At 37.7% G+C, this 19448-nt stretch overlaps 1 protein-coding gene across 1 annotated transcript; it reads right to left on the bottom strand.

Moving 5' to 3' along the window:
- Nucleotides 1–935: 935 nt before the first annotated feature.
- Nucleotides 936–13339, bottom strand: LOC140169805 (uncharacterized). Its single transcript, XM_072193110.1, has 8 exons — nucleotides 13252–13339; nucleotides 12130–12381; nucleotides 10764–10877; nucleotides 9978–10094; nucleotides 8807–8923; nucleotides 7327–7521; nucleotides 3065–3225; nucleotides 936–2814 (listed from the first exon to the last, which is right to left on the bottom strand). The coding sequence occupies exons 1-8, from the start codon at nucleotides 13292–13294 to the stop codon at nucleotides 2662–2664; spliced, it is 1152 nt and encodes a 383-aa protein (XP_072049211.1). The 5' UTR covers nucleotides 13295–13339; the 3' UTR covers nucleotides 936–2661.
- Between the last annotated feature and the right edge of the window lie 6109 nt (nucleotides 13340–19448).

The following is a 19448-nucleotide window of genomic DNA, read 5'->3' as shown; positions in this document are numbered from 1 at the left end:
GATACGGTTAAAGCAATATTGTAACGTTTACTGATGAGGACGCCCTCAATATTTTCCAAAGTTTTGTTTTTTACACAAGTAATGTACTATAATAAACTAACATATACCCTGCAAAATCACGAATTTTATAAGTGATGTAGTTTTGACAAAATCGATTACATTACAATTCGTGTCTTTGGAGCCACTGAACCAAATTAAGCACAACTTACACTGATTATGTAGTACACATAAAATTAGATTGTACTTCATGTTCAATATTCAATTGTGATTCCAATGTGTACTTTTAGTTATAGGAAAATATAAGCATCGTTTTTATTGGTACGCGCTCTATGATATTATAATTTGTCCAAAGTTTATTTTTCTAAATGAAGTGGTACACAAAACAGGAATAGTTGAACGGAATTTGAATACTAACTATTATATTTATTCCAGTGATATATCATATGGGCTGCTTTAAGGTAATACGATGTATTGTTGGTCGAAGCAGCAACAAAAAAATGTAGTTCACAGCATCTTGCGAATAGTAGTGAGCTTCAGCCAAAATTACATTGCTCAATTCATAGCGAGCGTGTAGAAGAATTCAAATATCACAGATATACTTTCATAGGTCCTGTGGTTCTTGAGTTATATTGTAAAGAGGGCTGAAACAACAACACTTTTGTAAAACGTACATGACTCATTACCAATAATAAATTAAGCAGGTTTTTAAAGTATATGATTTGTAGAATGAACTTTTGCAAAACACCAAAGTGTTATTTTTCAATAATATATTGATTCAGATAATGAACGATTTTTATGGCTGCTTCGACTATTAATACCTCGTATAACCTTAATTGAGACTGATTATCAGTTTATATTACTTCAAGCAACAAAAATCTTATTATCTTATCAGCATATTATATTATATTATATTATATTATAATATTCATGTATTATTTTGTAAACACTATTTCAAATATATTTTTCTGTAAGAAACACTAGACGTGGTAAGCTAAAACGGTGAAAGGAGTGACACTTTTATTTGTGCAGTCATTTTTGTAAGTATAGCGCCATCTTTAAAACATGTTATAATAAACACCAGAAGTGTTAAACAAAATAATTGAAATAATTGAAGCAATTGCATAATTTAACCGAGTGGTTAAGGAACAGGTCTCGTAAACCCGAGGTCCTGGGTTCGATTCCCAGGTAGGATCACTTATTCTACTTGTCTCCTTTATCATTTGCGACGGCGAACCTGGTGAATAAATTTGTTTATTCATATAATTCCCGTCGATCATGCCACTGTTTTTCCGTGTTACATATTATTTGTTACATACATTAAAAAACTTTAAATGTGACTGATTATCATGTATACATGTTATTATTACATTATTATAATATACATGTACATTTGAAATGTACTTATTCTGAAAAACACATTAGAAGCAATTGATAGGAGTTACCATATTATTTGTGTAGTAATTTAGCGATGTAATGTTTCTACTTAATATGAAAATAACTACCTCTCAATTATACTCCTGTATGAAATATTTCTGACAAATAGCGAGGTTGCTGTCACAAGATGACAACATTAAATTTAATAATTTCACTATCAGGAAGATATTCTTTGTATTAAGTGCCGAATAATGAAAGTAAAGGTAAAAAACAGCCGTATTATTCCAACGGTTAGATAATGATAACGATGGAACTGTTGCATATTTCCAACTCCGAATCTCAAGTTTGTATTAATCAAAATTCTGCATATTTGTGACAATTAAAACAACAAGGCTTTTATATCCACATGGAAAGTTAGTTTATACATGTACATGCATATACCATTCTGGTGAAAGTCGAATTTGAATAATACAAATCATTTGCATCCGTTTGAGCAAGTCTGACAATATGACTTTCAATAAATCTATGTTTAAAAAAACTTCCTACCTCGGTATTATTATTTACGCTTAGAATATACTGCATTATCCCTTATATCAATTACAGGTGGAGGGAACTGATGATTTATATTTTATGAGTATGGTGTATATCCGTATGTACTTGTATCTAATTAAGAATATTATCTTCAACATGTTCAACTTTATTGCTCACTTGGAATGTTTTCGCTAGATTTACTAGCATTTTGAGTATACTGGTGTCGTGACCATTAAATGGACTATCTCGTCTGTAGACAGAAAATCATGACACCGCCACCACCGTCTGCTGAAAGCGCGAGTCTATCTAATGAAAACGTCCCAGATGAGCGACGTGTTGAAGTTAAACTAGGAGTTTTAATATTTTGCTGCTCTAACAGCACTCGTTATAGTAATGTTCTCGTTTTGTTCTCTTTGTCACTAGTTTACATTTAGCGAGTATGTTAGAATTTGACATGGTAACAATTTGAGCCTTTAAAACCTTTTGAACCACTTGTTCAAACGGGGTCATCATTAACAAACTTCGATTTGAAAAGGTCTATAGTATGCTTTATAGTCAGAAGTTAATATTGACAAATAGCAGTAAACCGCCCGCGACCGTAACTTTGTCAAACAAACGACCGTGGTTATCTGTCTAAGGAGTGTGTAAAACGTGTATTTACTATGCTATTGAATATTTAAAAAAATATCAACATTCCAGGGGACATCTTCTTTTGCGTACGATTTACAAGCCCCACCTTTTTAACAAGCCCCAATTCTATATTAATATTTTGCATCCCAGTACTTCAAATCGTAATGCATACACGGTGTTCCTCCCGGCCAGGCAAGTTATGCGAACAATAAGGGCATAAACGGGCTCTGGAAAAGTTGCTGTCACCTTGGTATTGGCATCAGTGTTGCCCGGGAAAATCTGTAGCAAGACAACAAATCGTTATAATTATCGTCAGATTAATTAACATGTTGATGTGGGTTCGTTGACTGTTCGCTTAAATTTTTTTTTTACTGCCATGCAAATAAAATAATGAGTCACCATTAGCCAACATTAGGTGAAATATCAAAAGTCGAATTTCTTGGACAAAACAGTGCCGGCCAATTGTTTACGTTTTGTCATTAGCCTTCTGTTGGACTGTTGGATAAAACTAAATTTGCACATAACTCACCTTCGCGCTTCCACTACTCTGGTCCATAACAAACATCTCGTTACCATTGACACTCAAGAAAGTTGACACTTTAAATGACGACACCCAGACATAGACACCTACTAGCTCAAAAATGCCTCCATAACCCTGCGTTATTACACCGGATACAAAGGTCTGGTAACCTGTAATATCAAAACAAATTGATGACGAATATTGATTGACTAATGGCCTCTTATGCAGGGGTGAAATTTCAAAGTTGGTCCAATCTTGTTAACAACCATACCAATGTATTGCTCTCCTCATAAGAATTCAAAAAGGTATATAGTTTGACCAGTCTCCGACATATAGTTCTTGAGTTATAGGCAAAAAGGTCAAATTTTGGGGCCCACGGGCGTTTACAATTGAAATATGTTCCAAATTTAATCCAACTGGCCACATAATGTTCCTTTGGCAAAAATAAATCAAAATGATAAAAGTTGCATTGTTTTGGATGTTTTGTTACATAGGTAACATCACAAAATAGGCCAAGGTCAACACATCTCAATGAAATTTGATCTTCTTTGCCATGTTACCAAGGTAACAAACCACCTGAGATATGGCAAACTATTATTTTTATTAAATGCTTTTGCATGCGGAACAATATCAGACCTTTTCCCGTATAGCTCAAGAAATGTACATTGGAGATACGTCAAACTACACATTTTCTGAATCCTTATGATGAGAGGAAAACAATGGTATGGCTTTTAGCAAAATTTGACCAAATTTGAAATTTCACCCTTGCATAAGCGGCCATTTTGGATTTATGTAAATTAGACACTGTTTCACGACTTGGATTTTTGGAGACTTTTGATATGTTTTTGTGTTGAGAGATGGACGCATGAAAAAATGGATTCTGTTGCAATTAGTGGTGGGTGATTTTTTATTTTGTTGGCCTACACTCTAAAGTTTGTAACGGATAATGTGGTTGTGAACAAATGGTTGAACCGTTTGTTGCACTGTTTTGATGCTACGTACTTTGAATAAACCTGTGTACATACATTCTTGAAGAGGTTCATTAGGTTTGTAGAAACTCATAATATACATTTCATCTTGTCAAAACCAAAAGGTATTTACTGACCTGACAATTTCGACCATCTTGGACGATGATCATCTTCAGAGTGATGTTTTTCTCTCCACCTTCTGTTTACCAACAGAGGGCGCACCAGCGCCCAGAAGTGGGTCGTATACGTGGCTAAGATAATGGGCCCCCTCGTCTCTGTTCACTGTGTTCGGTGCTCTCTTCCTTATCCAGATGGCTTCTCTTATACGGCGGGCTCCCGAATTACATTCCTTTTCAAGTACTTGAGCATCTTTCCAGTTAATCACATGATTTTGTTGAACGGCATGGTCCGCGATGGCAGATTTGGACTGTTCGCTAGCCGACTGTTTTCTTGTTTGACAAGTAAATGTTCCTTTACTATGGGCTACTTTCTCAGTTTCTTATTTATGCTCTTTCAATCTTGTTTCAAAACGCCGCCCAGTTTCACCTACATAAGTATTATCACAATTTGCACAAGGAATTTCATATATGCAGTCCGTGGTACTCATGGGGTCTCTTTTGTCCTTTGGATGCACCAACATTTTTCTTAAAGTGGTGTGTGGACGTACTGCAGTGGCTATGCCGTGTTTTCTGAAAATGCGAGTGGCTGTTTCTGTCATTTTTTCAACAAAAGGTATGTTCACAAGTCCTTTGCTTCTTTCCGTGGAATTTTGTTCTTACTTTGCTTTTTAGCCTGTTTACATTCCATCTTGCGCTTGGCAAGGTTAAAAGTCCACTCGGGATAGCCACATTGCTTGAGTGCGTGCTTGATTTTTCCTTCTTCTTGTTCTTTGTCCTCTATTTCTTATACAACACTGTTCATCCTGTCCAAAAGTGTGCGGACCACGCCCAGTTTATGATGAACGGGGTGATGAGAAGCAAAATTTAAATACTGGTCTGTATGTGTGGCTTTCCTGTAGATCAGTAGCTTAACAGAACCATCAGGTTTGCGCACAATCAACGTGTCTAAAAACGGTATGGATCTTTCTTGCTCTTTCTCGTATGTGAATTTGATACTGTCCGTGGGGTCCGTTTGATTGAGGTGTGTGGTGAGATTTTCAACTTGATCTTCCTTTACAATTTCTAAAATATCATCCCTGTAACGTTTCCAGAGGCGCGGCTTACAGTCTAAAGGCGCTGTGGCTATCGCTTGCTGCTCCAGAAATTTCAAATACAAGTTCGCGACAACTGGGGAAACCGGGCTACCCATAGCCGCACCAAACCGCTGCTTGTATATTTTTCCACGAAACAGAAAATATGTGGTGGTAAGTACAAACTTCAGAAGATCAATAATGTCATCCACCGCGAGTAGAGTCCGTTTGTGCAGAGTCTTATCCTGTTGTAATCTAGCTTTGATGACATTAAGCGATTCGTCGATAGGCGTATTGGTAAAAAGTGAGACGACGTCATGCGAGTTAAAAATTTCTCCTTCCTCTATCATGACTTCTGCAAAACTTTCCGCTAAATCCTTTGAATTGGTGACATGATGTTCAGTTCCTCCCACCAAAGGCGACAGAATGTCCGCTAAGGCTCTCGATGTTTGATAGCCTATGGTCCCTGTATAGTCTACTATCGGTCTCACTTTATTACCGGGTTTGTGTATTTTTGGCGTGCCATAGATACGCGGTATATTCTCCGCCGTAGGAAACAGAAGATCATACCGATATTTTTCAATCTTCTTTTCTTTTTTCAACTTAGTAAGTATGGCTACCAGTTCTTTTTTGTAGCGTTGAGTGGGATCAGAAGGCAACAGTTCGTATGTGCGCTCATCCGATAACATTGAATGAATTCTGTCCTCATATTCAGCTGTATCCATAAGCACCGTAGCCTTGCCTTTGTCTGCTGGCAGTACAAGTATGGATTCTTCCTTCTTAAGATCTTGAATTGCACGCCTTTCCTCTGCGGAAATGTTCGATTTCGGGGGGCGAGCATTGCGTAAAACACCAGCAATTTCGGATCTGAGAACCGTGGCTTCATTGTTGGAAAGCTTATGACACGCTTGTTCAGTCGCTACAATGTATTCCTCGTATGGGATCTTGTTCGGCGCCGGCGAGAAATTCAATCCTTTCGCCAATACACTTTCCTGTGGTTTGGTAAGCTTATGCTTCGATAAATTAATAACCCATTTCTTGAGCTGTTCGCCGTTTAATTCAACATTGTCTGGTGTATTTCGCCGTCCTTTCGAAGTCGTAGTAAGTTGTAATTTTTCCAACTTTTGTTGATGCCGCCATTTTGGTTTTGCAAAACTCAGTTTCTGTTTTGCGAGTCACATGATCGGTCACCTGACCAAACAATGTTTCCGGAAACCGGGAATTTAATTCGGTCTCAAATTTCGTTTTCTGATCTTTTCTGATCTGTTAATTTGATTGGTGGTGAGAAAGTAGCCCATAGTAAAGGAGCATTTACTCGTCAAACAAGAAAACAGTCGGCTAGCGAACAGTCCAAATCTGCCATCGCGGACCATGCCGTTCAACAAAATCATGTGATTAACTGGAAAGATGCTCAAGTACTTGAAAAGGAATGTAATTCGGGAGCCCGCCGTATAAGAGAAGCCATAATAAGGAAGAGAACACCGAACACAATGAACAAAGACGAGGGGCCCATTATCTTAGCCACGTATACGACCCCCTTCTGGGCGCTGGTGCGCCCTCTGTTGGTAAACAGAAGGTGGAGAGAAAAACATCACTCTGAAGATGATCATCGTCCAAGATGGTCGAAACTGTCAGGTCAGTAAATAACTTTTGGTTTTGACAAGATGAAATGTATATTATATACTGTGTACATACAGTGCCTATATGACAATATAAATTCAATAAAACAGCCATATGTGTCAATTGTCTTTTGAAAAAGGGCTCGTAATTGGTAAAAGTATTTTTTTGACTATTTATATTTCACTAACACATATTGTCCCGAAAATACAAACGCATACTTTCGGGACAACTATGTGTTAGTGCATTTATACATAGTTGTCCCGGAAATACACGGTGTAATTTGTATAAAGAGCAACGAAATTGTCTTCTAACAATTACGAGCCCTTTACCAAAAGCCCTTATATCATATAAGCACTGCAGGTACACAGGTTTTTCAAAGTACGTAGCATCAAGAGAGTGCAAAAAACAGTTCAACCAATTGTTCACAACTACATTAACCGTTGCAAAATTTAGAGTGTATATGCTTATCTTTTATTTCGTATCTGTTATCATACCTATATTAGCTTGTATCCACCGTGTTGTATACACAGAAGCAGGAGGAAAGACCTGTAAGTAAAAATCATTTGCGGCCCAGGCACCATTACCACCCAGTCTTGCGTGCTCGGCTTCGAAAAGTACAATTGCCGCCGATGCTTTAATATCGCCATCTCTTATATCACCACTTTTCATGCCCAGGTGGTCAGAGCAAACTAGAAGAAATAGAACGCAAAATGTCACAAAAAGACTATTGTAAGAAGATAATGGCAATAGTCAAATTTAACATTTGGGTTTTACCTTAATGTAATAATCACGAAAAAACTACATTGAATATTCCGCCTGCCCTAATTGCTACGGCTCCATAATAATAAATAATAAATAAATAATACACAGATTTAAAGAGCGCTTTTTCAATGGAAGAAACAAAGCGTTATGGAAAAGGAAAAATGCAAGAGGGAGGAACCATTAGGTGAATAGGTGAGTTTTTAGGTTCTTTTTGAAGGTTTGGACATTGGGAGAGTCACGAATGTGGGAAGACAAGCCATTCCATAGAACAGGGGCAATAATGGAAAATGCTCTGCCACCAGCCAACTTGTGGGATCTTGGAATCTTGGAATGGAAAGGCAAGTGGCAGCAGTAGAGCGCAAAGAGTACCCAGACTGACGGGTGTGAAGGATGGAGGACAGGTATTCAGGTGTAGATGAAGCAAGAACCTTATTGATTATGTGATTGCGTTCATAAAGTAGAACCAACATTGCTGAGTATTCATTTAGTTCTCGTGTTCCGATACAGTACAGTATATTGATTGAGGTGAACTTAAAACATAGCAACTCGATCATTTTAAAGAACCTTTGACTTATCTTTATCACTATGTTATGTACGTAACTGTTTTCCCACAGTACCAATGGAAGTTTTATTAGGGAGTAACGCCAGATGCATTGTGTGCTTTCCCTGTTCTGCACACCATCTTCCGCATGCTCAGAGTAAATCAGAACAACATGTTCCCCACCATATTACCACAAGATATTCAAATTTTCAATGGCACTCAAGACAGCAAATGCCTGGCATTCATCTAAATTTACATTGGCGGTAGCTAAGCGATACATGGGTAAAAAATATGATGTTTCAGATTCCTTAGGGCTCCAGCTTATTTGATTACACAAACAAGCTCCACTTTTAATGACGTAACTATAAAGATAATCATAGGTGGCAGCTCTGCAGAAATGTGGGCATTTTAAAGTTTTTTTTGTGTGTGTAAATTCGCCCTTACACCGTAATGTTGACATGTTTCTAACAATACGGATGCTTCAAATCTTATGCAACTTTCAAATATGGAATCTTCGACATCAAAAACACAAACAAAAACCAATCAATATCAAATGGCAGAGAACGATAATGTTTGATGCAAAATGACAATTTTCAGACACCACAGACTCAGGCATGACCATCGTCAATTTTCAGCCTTTACAAATATTATCATCATAATAATTAATTTACCGGTACAGCTGAATCCATCCCCTCTGAATCCACCATTACAGGTACAATCAAAACTTCCAGGGGTGTTGCGACAAGCTGCGTCAGGGTCACATGGACTAGTCAAGCACTCATCAATGTCTAAAAGAGAATAAGAACCAATATTAATCAATCTGTATGAGGTACTGCAAACAACATCATCAGAGGCTCGCACCCAGATGTGGAAAGAAAGGCCTTCATCTGAAGCAGCCACCACTGAGATGGGGATTCAACCCACAGAATCACTACCTCCAGGAGCAAATGAAGTCTGGGCAAACTGGAGATGCCTTAACCGCCTCCGAACCGGTGTTGGGCGTTGCAAGGATACCCTTCACAAATGGGGATACATCAGTGGCCCGACCATGTGTGATTGTGGACAAGAGCCACAGACGATGCAGCATCTGCTGGAATGCCCGCTTTTGGAAGATCCTGTGACGACAGACGATCTGGCGCAATTTTCTCAACGGGCACAAAAGTGTGTTTCTCAGTGGATAAGTACAGTTTGATGTAAGGACACGAAAGAAGAAGAAGAAGGTAAAGACCAAAGAACCTTTTTGCAAGTCCACCCTTCACCTGGCTCCGGGTAGGGAATGCACTACCCATAGATATTAAGTGGCTATCAAGGTTATAGACGAATCCAACGAGCCAAGTCATGGTCAGGATTTGGTCGGCCATATTTGGTTCCCCGCATGCACCAAACAGGTGTTGTGAGTGCCCAATTGGGTGGATTAAACTCGCTTAAAAGTCGATGTTAGATTCTTTTGTGTTGTAAACTGTCATCAATATTTTGTCTGCGTTTAACACCGGTGATAGAATGCAGTTTAAAATGCCTTTCAAGGCCGCATCATTTCACATTTTAGGTGAGATAACTGGATCCCCGTCGCGGATATGGCTGCCATTGAGGAGTAGGAATGCGTGAAATTGGACTATAGTCCCAAATGGCACAGAACGTCTATATTTAATAAATTTGGAAAAGTAAATAACATGCCCGGATGAAATGAAAAGGACGAACTTGGTCGTTTTTTGCCTATACGCACGTGTTGACGACACAGCTGCGGCAAGTCATCTAAAGTTCTTGAAGTTATTTTTATCTTATCAATAGTCGCTCTTTTCACGGCTACAATTTGAACCTAAAAACTCTTTTCATCAAATTTACCAGTACAGTTTAATCCATCCCCACTGAATCCTGCATTACAGGTACATCCGAAACTGTCATGGTTGTTGCTGCAAACTGCGTTACGGTCACAGGGACTACTCAGGCACTCATCAATGTCTAGATAGAGGAACAAAATCGAAATTAAGTAGAGAAGTATGAAGTAGAAAACACTCTGAGTCATTGTTCTTATGTGTTCATCAAACAAAGTATATATCTGCTAATCCAACATTCACATGGCTCAGAGTACAGGACGGGAAGGGGAGACACCTTATAACATTTTCAATTGAGTTCAAGCTTGTGCAATTAATTGTCAAGTATTTTTAATATTTCTCAATTAATATCAAAAACATATCAGAAACAATGATGAAAAGTACAAACGACACCTGTCGCGAGTCGTTTCCGGGTTGACGAAGAAGCAGCGACAGACAAGCAAAAGTCCTTTATCGATTATTTATTAGCCATGCTTTACTGATACATTTTCAACCTATTGCAGCTACTCTGTTTTAAACACAACGATTTGGAAGTGATTTCTAAATCAAAAACCTCTTTTTATGCTCCTATTTTCTGTTAGCCGATAAGGATCGAACTGAATACCTATGTATTTAAAAATATCTAAAGTATCCAGCTGATTCATTAGTCGATAGAGAATCGGACCATTAAACCAAAGATCCCAGGTTCGAATCTTGGATGATCAGTGGAATTGGTTTCATTGTCAATCATTTATGCTGTGAGGTGATAAGTTAAAATCCAATGATATTATATAAACATTATTATTACAAAATTTACCGCTGCAGTTAAATCCACCTCCACTGAATCCAACATTACAGGTACAATAGAAACTGCCAAGGGTGTTGGTACAAGTTGCATTAGGATCACACGGATAGGTGAGACACTCATCGGCTAGAAAGAGGATACGAATCAATATTAAAGCCATATTATATAACATTTTCAAACAAAATAGATTAGCATTTCTTTGCCATAAAATGTTAGCTTTTACTGTCAGATATATCCCTTTTATTTTTGAGCCGAACAACTACGGCAAAGCAAAGAAAATTGGAATTTACTACCAGCGCACATGTCGCCAATACGTACCACTCCTTCGGTCATGTTGTGGTACGACCCTCTGTTATGTATATCACCGTCCCGCACGTCGTGTACGTACTGTGAGAGCACATTGGCCTAACGGAACGGGCACTGACTCATAACCGGAAGGTTGCGGGTTCGAGCCCCGGCGACGCCACCGTGTTGTGCCCTTGAGTGAGGCACTTTATCTCGATTACTCCTCTCCACCCAGGTGTTTAAATGGGTACCGGCATTCTTAAATGCTGGGAAGGTAACAGACTCGCTGTAGAGGAGGTGTAGCGATCCCCCTATAGCAATATTACATGGAGGAGTCTGGCCCAATCGCCAATGAAAGAGAGATGGGCACTCCGATCACTGTCTATACAGGATCGTCTCCTTTACCTTTACCTTTGCCTTATACTTGTATAAAATAATTTTAAGGATGTAACACTAACACTATACTACATAACTGTCTTTCCTCTTAATTGATTTTAAGTGTAAAACGTAGACTGATATTAAAATGTTACACATTAAATGTGCGGTACTTTTGTATCGAACATTTTGTCCTTCAACAGAAAATACAACCATTTATGAAATTTGATACTAAAAAAAGGTACATTAAAAATTGATATTTTTGATATCTAACAATCATCGAAATAAACTTTATAAATCTGATGATATGTACTTAAGATTACCATATGGGTTTTGCAAGAAAGAATGAAAGAAAAGAAAGAAGAAAGGAAAAAGGGGAAAGAAAAGGAGAAAAAAGGAGAAAAGTGGTGAAGAAAATGAGAAAAAGAGGAAAAAATAAATTCAACCACATTTTGTTATAGTTCAGCGCTCTAACCGCTCGGCCACGCATCAACTTACACAATTGCTTGATCTCAAAGCGGCTATATAATTATAATTTGATGCAATAAGGTGATTACAATCGTGTCCGCACAATAGCTCTTAGAATAAATAAGCATATCGGCTCTCATATTTCAGAAATAATGTAAGTAGTGAGATGTCTAAATTAACGTTCCGTAATCAATGGACGGCTTTTCCTCCCAGCTACATACACGAAGAAGAACAAAAAAGAGCTTCTTACCACAATATTTAGTGCGGTTCATAAGTTCATCAAGTATATCCTTCTCCCAATTGTGTCTCATAATTAATAAACTTGGGTCATCGACAAACCACAGGTCTCTGCCTGGACAAGGTTTGGCATGTTTAGGTGCTACCACACGTTGGCAAGAACATACTTCCTTGTATAGAAGAGACCATCTCAAGGCACCGCCTCTAGAAGGGTCTGGTCTTTCCTGAAGAATACAAAGGTGACTCTGCACCCTAGCTAGATGAGCTGTTAAGGACAACATTAATATTAATCATATTAACATTTGAAAAAGGTGGGATCTTGATTTCGTCATATTCAGCATTCGTCATTGAAACTGTTTACCATCACAAAATCCAAATTGTTTTCCAAGAATTTCTTTGAGAATTTCGTTGTCTATTGGAAACAGTCAGCACTAATCCCAGACGTCTTGTAAGGGTTTAGGATTTCATTTAACTATTACATCAAATTACAACTTCTCATAGGATCCAGAAGATTTTAAATATGGAATGGCTGAGCAATGACACTTGGCCCATGTTATTGGAAGGGACGATATGGCACATGGCCCATGACCATCAAAACTATTTGAGGCCGCCCCCGATTCCGGCCTCACTAATTCTAATATTCTGTACTTTTCTAATGTGGTTTACTGTTTATTTCATTAGATTATCTAAGTAGGCCTAAAATGTCTCAGAAACCATCGTACGCCATGCGGGCCTATATGAAATCAGACTTACACGTAGGACGGGCTTTATATCCATTTTAGAAAGATGAAAGGGTCCAATATGCAATAGAAAATAAATCACGCGTAGCACATTGTTTTTGCTCAATAAAACAACAAAACAACAACCAAAAACAGCGAAAAGCCGCATAGCTTTATAGTCGTTGAGAATTGCTTAGAAATGTTTTCATTTTGTTATTATACATTATAATTTCGTTTGTTAATTTTGCTTTAGTAATTCTACCTGAGCAGGCCTTACTGCAAATAAATAAAGTATTCTATTTAGTTGACGTTCATAAGTGTTTTATAGTGTGCATATGCTCCGCAAAATTATGTTTGCTTCCAACTAAATGCTAACATTTTTACACACGAAAAAAACAACAACGATGTATACTGACCTGTAATGGTGATAATTAAAACAAAAGAAACATCAAATTCCATCCTTATTATTCATAAAATTTGTCCAACTTCTTTAAAATCCAAAAAAAAAAAAAAACCCAGATCGTTCTTTGGTATCAAGTAACTGTGTGATCAACTGACAACGAATGCTAATTAATGTGGTACACTCGGAATTAATGAAAATAAAGCTGTAATTGTGAGTGTCACAGTCAGATTGTCACATTATTAAACTTTTGCAAGTGGCACCAGGATTCTAAATAATGTAGTAGCAATATACTTGATATAGGCCTAATGCAAGAAATTTTAATTAAAATTACCTCAAAAGTAGGCTACGTGCTTCGTGTTCTAGTAGTATTTTCCGAATCTTTTATGTGTACTTTAATACAGTGTATCACAAATAAGAAACAAGTCACTGTCTAGAATGTTTCGTTGACTCGAAAATATCACAATATGGTTGTATGTGGTTGACTTTTTTGCCGAATTTCCGCAGTAATTAAGTGTTTTAGATATTATAAACTATTCCTTTTCTGACATATTTTACATAACAATCAACATGATGCGCAGTTTCGTTAAAATCGGAGCACTGTTTCTATTTTGGATGCAAGTAGACCCTAAAATTTTTGAGTTTTGACCTTTTTGCTTTATAACCATGATAACTTGGAAACTTGGAGTAGGTCAAACTATACGTTTTCTAATTAGGGTGAGTGGCATGCTTTGATATTGTTTTTAACCAAGTTTGACCACTGTATTTTTTAAAGTCAACATGGAGGACTTTCAACATATTTTTATGAAAGTACACATAATAGATTCGGAATCAATATCCATGGGTTAAAAAAACACCTCCCAAACCTCTTGTGGATATCCGTGTAGAGCAAAATCATGTTTTAAAGGGCAGGTCTATAGCAAAAACAACATCATATCATTGGCAAGCTAATATTATGAGGACAGTGAAAATGACTCCTTTTTTGAGAAAATAAGACGTTTAAAACGAGACAGATTTGGCCTAGAAAACCGGTGACGTCATGAAATGAGATGTGCCCGCCTTGAGAAAAGGGACTATAAACGCGCTCAATGGACAGAACGTATACTGTTGCGGTTCACAGAAAAAAATTCCAAATTAAGTATTACAAATTTCATGGTTTTTAAACACATGGATAAAATCAGCCGCTTGTTTTTTATATATTAGACAATTGTGATATTACAATTCATATGTACATCAATATCATGAGAAATATTAGGCCTAAAAATAAATACATAATTTGAGCTTAGAATTTCATCTGAGACTAGCCTATAAACCGTGTTAGTCCACAAACTCATGTGTCTGATTTCCCTGTATATTGCAATGCTATAGTTTCAGTTGGATGAAATATTACAAAGCAAACGCATATTAACAATTACTGTGTGGACTTTGTTCCCGAAAGAGAACAATAGCGTGCATATTGTTATGCAGCATTGTTATGGTAAGTGATAGTACAACTCATTACTGCTAATGTCAAACTTGTCAAAGTGATTGTGATTGTATGATGAGATCACAATAAAGTGTCCGCTTCATTTACCTACGTCATCAGTCAAACGGGGGGAGAACACGTACGAGGCTGAACTTTACCCACACAATTTCTCCTTTTTCAGGAGAAATACGCACAAAAAATTGCAACAAGTGTCAACTTGTAATGTAATAATTATTCTCTTCGAATAGAGATAAACTTGTTTTTGCTATAGACCTGCCCTTTAAAGGCCTTTTAGTATTCAGGCTCCCCAACTAATAGCTGGATGAAGACACAACAACAAAAGTACAAAAACCTCTGTAGAGCCTGCATGAGTCATGGCCGATCTTACTTAGATGCTCTCCCGCCTGTGTCGGAAGAGGAAATTTGTAAAATCATCAGTGCTTCACCACCAGTGACTCTGACCCTATTCCTATTTGGTTTTTAAAGAATTATCTTCAGCTGCTTGCTCCACTTTTTACACGCATTGTTAATCTTTCATTCGAATCAGCTGTTTTTTCACCTTGTTTCAAAACTGCTCTCGTCACATCGCTTCTTAAAAGCCATCGCTTGACTCTGAAATCTTGAAAAATTACCGATCGGTATCAAACTTGGCTTTCATCTCAAAAATAAATTAAAGTTGTTTCATCTCGTATAGTTGATCATCTTGCTTCGAACAACCTATAGAAAACATCATGGAACTGAAACCGCATTACTTCGTGTTCAAAATGACATGTATTATGTAATTTGGATAAAAAAAAACGTCGTGTGTTTTTGGTATTACTTGCTCTATCTGCTGCCTTCAACATCATAAACCACGGTGTCCTTCTGTCGCGTCTCTCCTTTTTTGGTATTAGATAATTAGATCAGAAATCTCAATTCCGTGACCACTCTCTGGCTAGTAAGGTTTGATGATTGATTCGACTTCTATGGACCATTTAGAAAAACAATAGCCTCCATGTCCCTCGCGAAAATCCCTGCATTTTTCGCTAGAGGCCAAAATCCAAAATGGCCGCCGCCACCATTTTGAAAACTTAAGTTTTGAACCACAGCACAAAGACACTTTTTCGGGTATGTCGAGCACAAGGATCCCGATTCTGACATTAGTTTGAAATTACGACATCATTTTCACCCAGAAATCCAAGATGGTGGCCGGCACCATCTTGAAAAATTTAGTTTTGAACCAGAGGACCTAAAATCGTGTACAAAGACACTTTTTTGGATAAGTCGACCCCAAGGATTTCAAATCTGACATTACTCTGACATTACGACCTCATTTTTACCCAGAAATCCAAGATGGCGGCCGCAGGCGCCATCTTGAAAAAAAAAGAAGTTTTGAACCAGAGTACCTAAAATCGTGTACAAAGACACCATCTTGGATTTCTGGGTAAAAATGAAGTCGTAATATGTCAAATTAATGTCAGATTTGAAATTCTTGTGGTCGACTAATCCAAAAAAGTGTCTTTGTACATGATTTTGGGTCCTCTGGTTCAAAACTAAATTTTTCAAGATGGTGAAAATGATGCCGTGTGATGTCAAACTAATGTCAGAATCGGAATCCTTGTGCTCGACATACCCGAAAAAGTGTCTTTGTGCATGATTATAGGTATTCTGGTCGAAGTCGAATCAATCATAAAACCTTACTAGCCAGAGAGTGGTCACGGAATTGAGGTTTTTGACTTAACTATGGCATACATGAATTTATGCATTGCAAGGCGTGGGATAAAAACGAATACAGCTTAATTAACACAATGTTTTCTTACCATATAGCTAGCTCTGAATGAAACAGAATAACATAGCTCTGAATGGCTGAATTATTAAATAGATTTGAAAGAGAAGAGTAATTAAAAGTCAAGGTTATAGATATTTAGTTCTAGTTTTTTAATTAAACTAATAATCTGTGTACGTATAACATAAATACGTCCATGGTAAATGTTACCGGTCTCAGTTGAGAAGGCATCTTGCATTTGGTGTTCATTAGATCTTTTTATTTTTATCTAATTGTGGCATTCTGAAATTTGGCGTCTGACGTCACCGTCCATTTAACTCTGTACGGCATGTGGTTGGTTAGTAGCCCGTAACGAAGGAGATATTAGAAAGATCGCGATTTTCCATAAGCGGTACGACCGTATGGGCGTTCAAACGTACGTATGTATCGCACGAGGTTGTATATTCTCAACCAACTTTTTTTGCATACTGCGTTCGCCCCTGTTGCAACCAAAATTTGGTTTAATTGAACAGCTCTTTTTAGAGCTACCAAAAACGTTACATTAGCAGGTAGGCGAGGTCTGTTTGTTCTCTGTTGACAAAGGGCAGTCTGCAGTAAACGTCTCTTTTCAGAGCCATTAATAGACAAGGCCGACCTACATATCTTATTCTTATGTAACGTTATCCTTTGTCAGAGCTTCTCCTGACGAAAGTTTGACAGTTCCAAATATATATTTTCCCGGTACATATATTTTGACGTCACGAAAAGTATTAGAGTCTGTAGCTACCCTAATTCGCCGAGCATAGCAAGCTGATCGAACTTGATAAAAGCGGTTTTGCACTGACATTAATCGGTAACGTCAACTCCTACCGTCATAATGAGACCGTTTACAGTTATCCATGGTTCGCCACTATGAGGAAACAAAAATGATATATATATGATTTGCACGTCTGATTTCAATAACATTTTAACTTTTCTTCATAATAAATTTACACAGCATTAAATGTTGTATTTTCCTTTAACAAAACAAAACTTGATGTAGTATTTGATATACATGTATAGGCCTATGGGTGCTTATCATAGGGTTCTGTAGGTATAGAAAACAGCATACAGTTTTGTAGCGATATCTCAAAATCAATTCTCATGATAGTGCACTTATTTTTTGCTTGAGTCGATTAAGGTTCAACACACATGAATTATTGTCAAATCATTTAGTTGTTTTGATCTAAATAGAGACAGGAAGCAGTGACCTACTTGATGATTTTAATTATTATAAACTGAGCTCAAAATGAAACTTATAATTTTTCACAAGCTCATATCTTAAAATCCTGTCCATCAAAATGAACCAAAACTACGCACCGGTTTACTACAATACTCTACTCTAAACACATGTCAGTAACCAAGCAGTTATCCAACTGACACAGCAGTAAAATGCACTGACATGGAATAGCTTCCTGGACCACATTCACAGCCCAATAATTGGCACCCAGCACAAGAAACCTGTGAGAATGATTGCAAGATAATTGCAATGGTGATAATTCCCGAAGAGTAATTGGAATAGTAAGGAACAAGACCAGTTTCTTGAAGAAAGTGTGTGAAACGCAGCACCGTTTAATCATCTATGCAAGGATCGTGTATGCATTCTTACAGATTGCTTGTGCTGGTGCCATATATTGGGCTGTGAAAGTGGTCCATCAAGCTGTTCCGTGTTAGTTCATTTTGAGGTTGCGTCAGTTGGACAACTGCTTGGTTACTGACATGTGTTTTGAGTGGATTATTGAAGTAATCATGTGTGTAATTTCGGTTCATTTTGATGGACAGGATTTTAAGATATGACCATGTGATTCACAAGTTGTGAAAAAGTATAAGTTTCTTTTTGAGCTCAGTTTATTTATTACAGATATTGGTGTATGGGAGAAGAGCGAATTGGATGCATGTATAACTGAAAAGCTGTGAAACCCACGAGGCATTACACTCAATTCAAATGGGGATGTAGCAGTGGCAAGCAGTCGATCACGGGTTAACATATTTTTGCTAATGGGGACTACAGATTTAGTCTCAATACAGCAGAAGGTCTATCCTCTGGTCATATTTCAGTTCCACGAGGTGTTGTATACACCCGAGGCACATATTTTGTGCCAGACCAAACACCCGATGTCAAGTGCTACAATGTAACAACTGGTAAATATGGTGGTAAGTGGTCATCTGTAGAACCAGGAGATAGCGAGTGTAACAAATATGCAAGGCTAGAGTGGCTCTGTTTAGATGCTTTTGGGTAATATACTGGTAGGAGAAACAGGTGTCAATTATATAAGCAAACACAACAGTTTTAATGTACATGTAGAACTGCATTATTTAGCCATCACATCGAGCAATAATATTGTCATCTCTGGAAGTCCAAAGGTACAAATAGTCAATTAACAGGGTACAGGTTTACATAGTGTTCAATATCCTGGATTGAAAGTCCCTTGTGGTGTCTGTTGCCACAGTGACTTAATTTTTGTTAGCGATTGTAAACAACCAAAAATCTACTGCTTAGGTTTGTCTGGGACAATGCTTTGGTTTGGTAAAATGGTAATGTGAAGAAGATATTTGCAACCACAAAAAACAATAAGGTGGTAATGTATGAAAGGAAGAAGTGAAATACAATACCATCCACTTCTCTATATCGGGTGATAAGCGGATTTTGGATGTATCAGTAAAATGGTCCTATATCTAGGAAGATTGAGCTAACATGATATTGAACGTGTGTGTCTTGAATTGTTTAACATGATTAAATCCGCACCACTGCAAACTACTTTGGTCATGTAGCAAGAGGCAGTGCAGGAAATCTTGCTAGAACCCTGTTGCAAGGAAAAACACAAGGTAACCGAGGCAGAGGACGTCCACGTACATCATGGGAATCAAAGATCAAATCCTGGACGGGAATGACCACATACACTGCGACCCAAGCCGCACAAGACAGATGCAAATGGAGGCTCATCACAAGACTGGCGGCAACCCA

This window comes from Amphiura filiformis, chromosome 14 (assembly GCF_039555335.1).
Source record: "Amphiura filiformis chromosome 14, Afil_fr2py, whole genome shotgun sequence".
NCBI classification, from domain to species: Eukaryota; Metazoa; Echinodermata; class Ophiuroidea; order Amphilepidida; family Amphiuridae; genus Amphiura; species Amphiura filiformis.
Note: the sequence above shows the minus strand (reverse complement) of the source record. Positions and strands in the feature narration are given on the sequence as shown.

What these genes read in the sequence shown, in the direction of transcription:
- LOC140169805 (XM_072193110.1), bottom strand. Translation starts at nt 13,294, where the DNA reads ATGGAATTTGATGTTTCTTTTGTTTTAATTATCACCATTACAG. An exon ending in AGGTGGATTTAACTGCAGCG is followed by an intron (nt 10,095 to 10,763) that starts GTAAATTTTGTA and finishes TCCTCTATCTAG; the next exon opens with ACATTGATGAGTGCCTGAGT. An exon ending in GGATGGATTAAACTGTACTG is followed by an intron (nt 8,924 to 9,977) that starts GTAAATTTGATG and finishes ATTCTCTTTTAG; the next exon opens with ACATTGATGAGTGCTTGACT.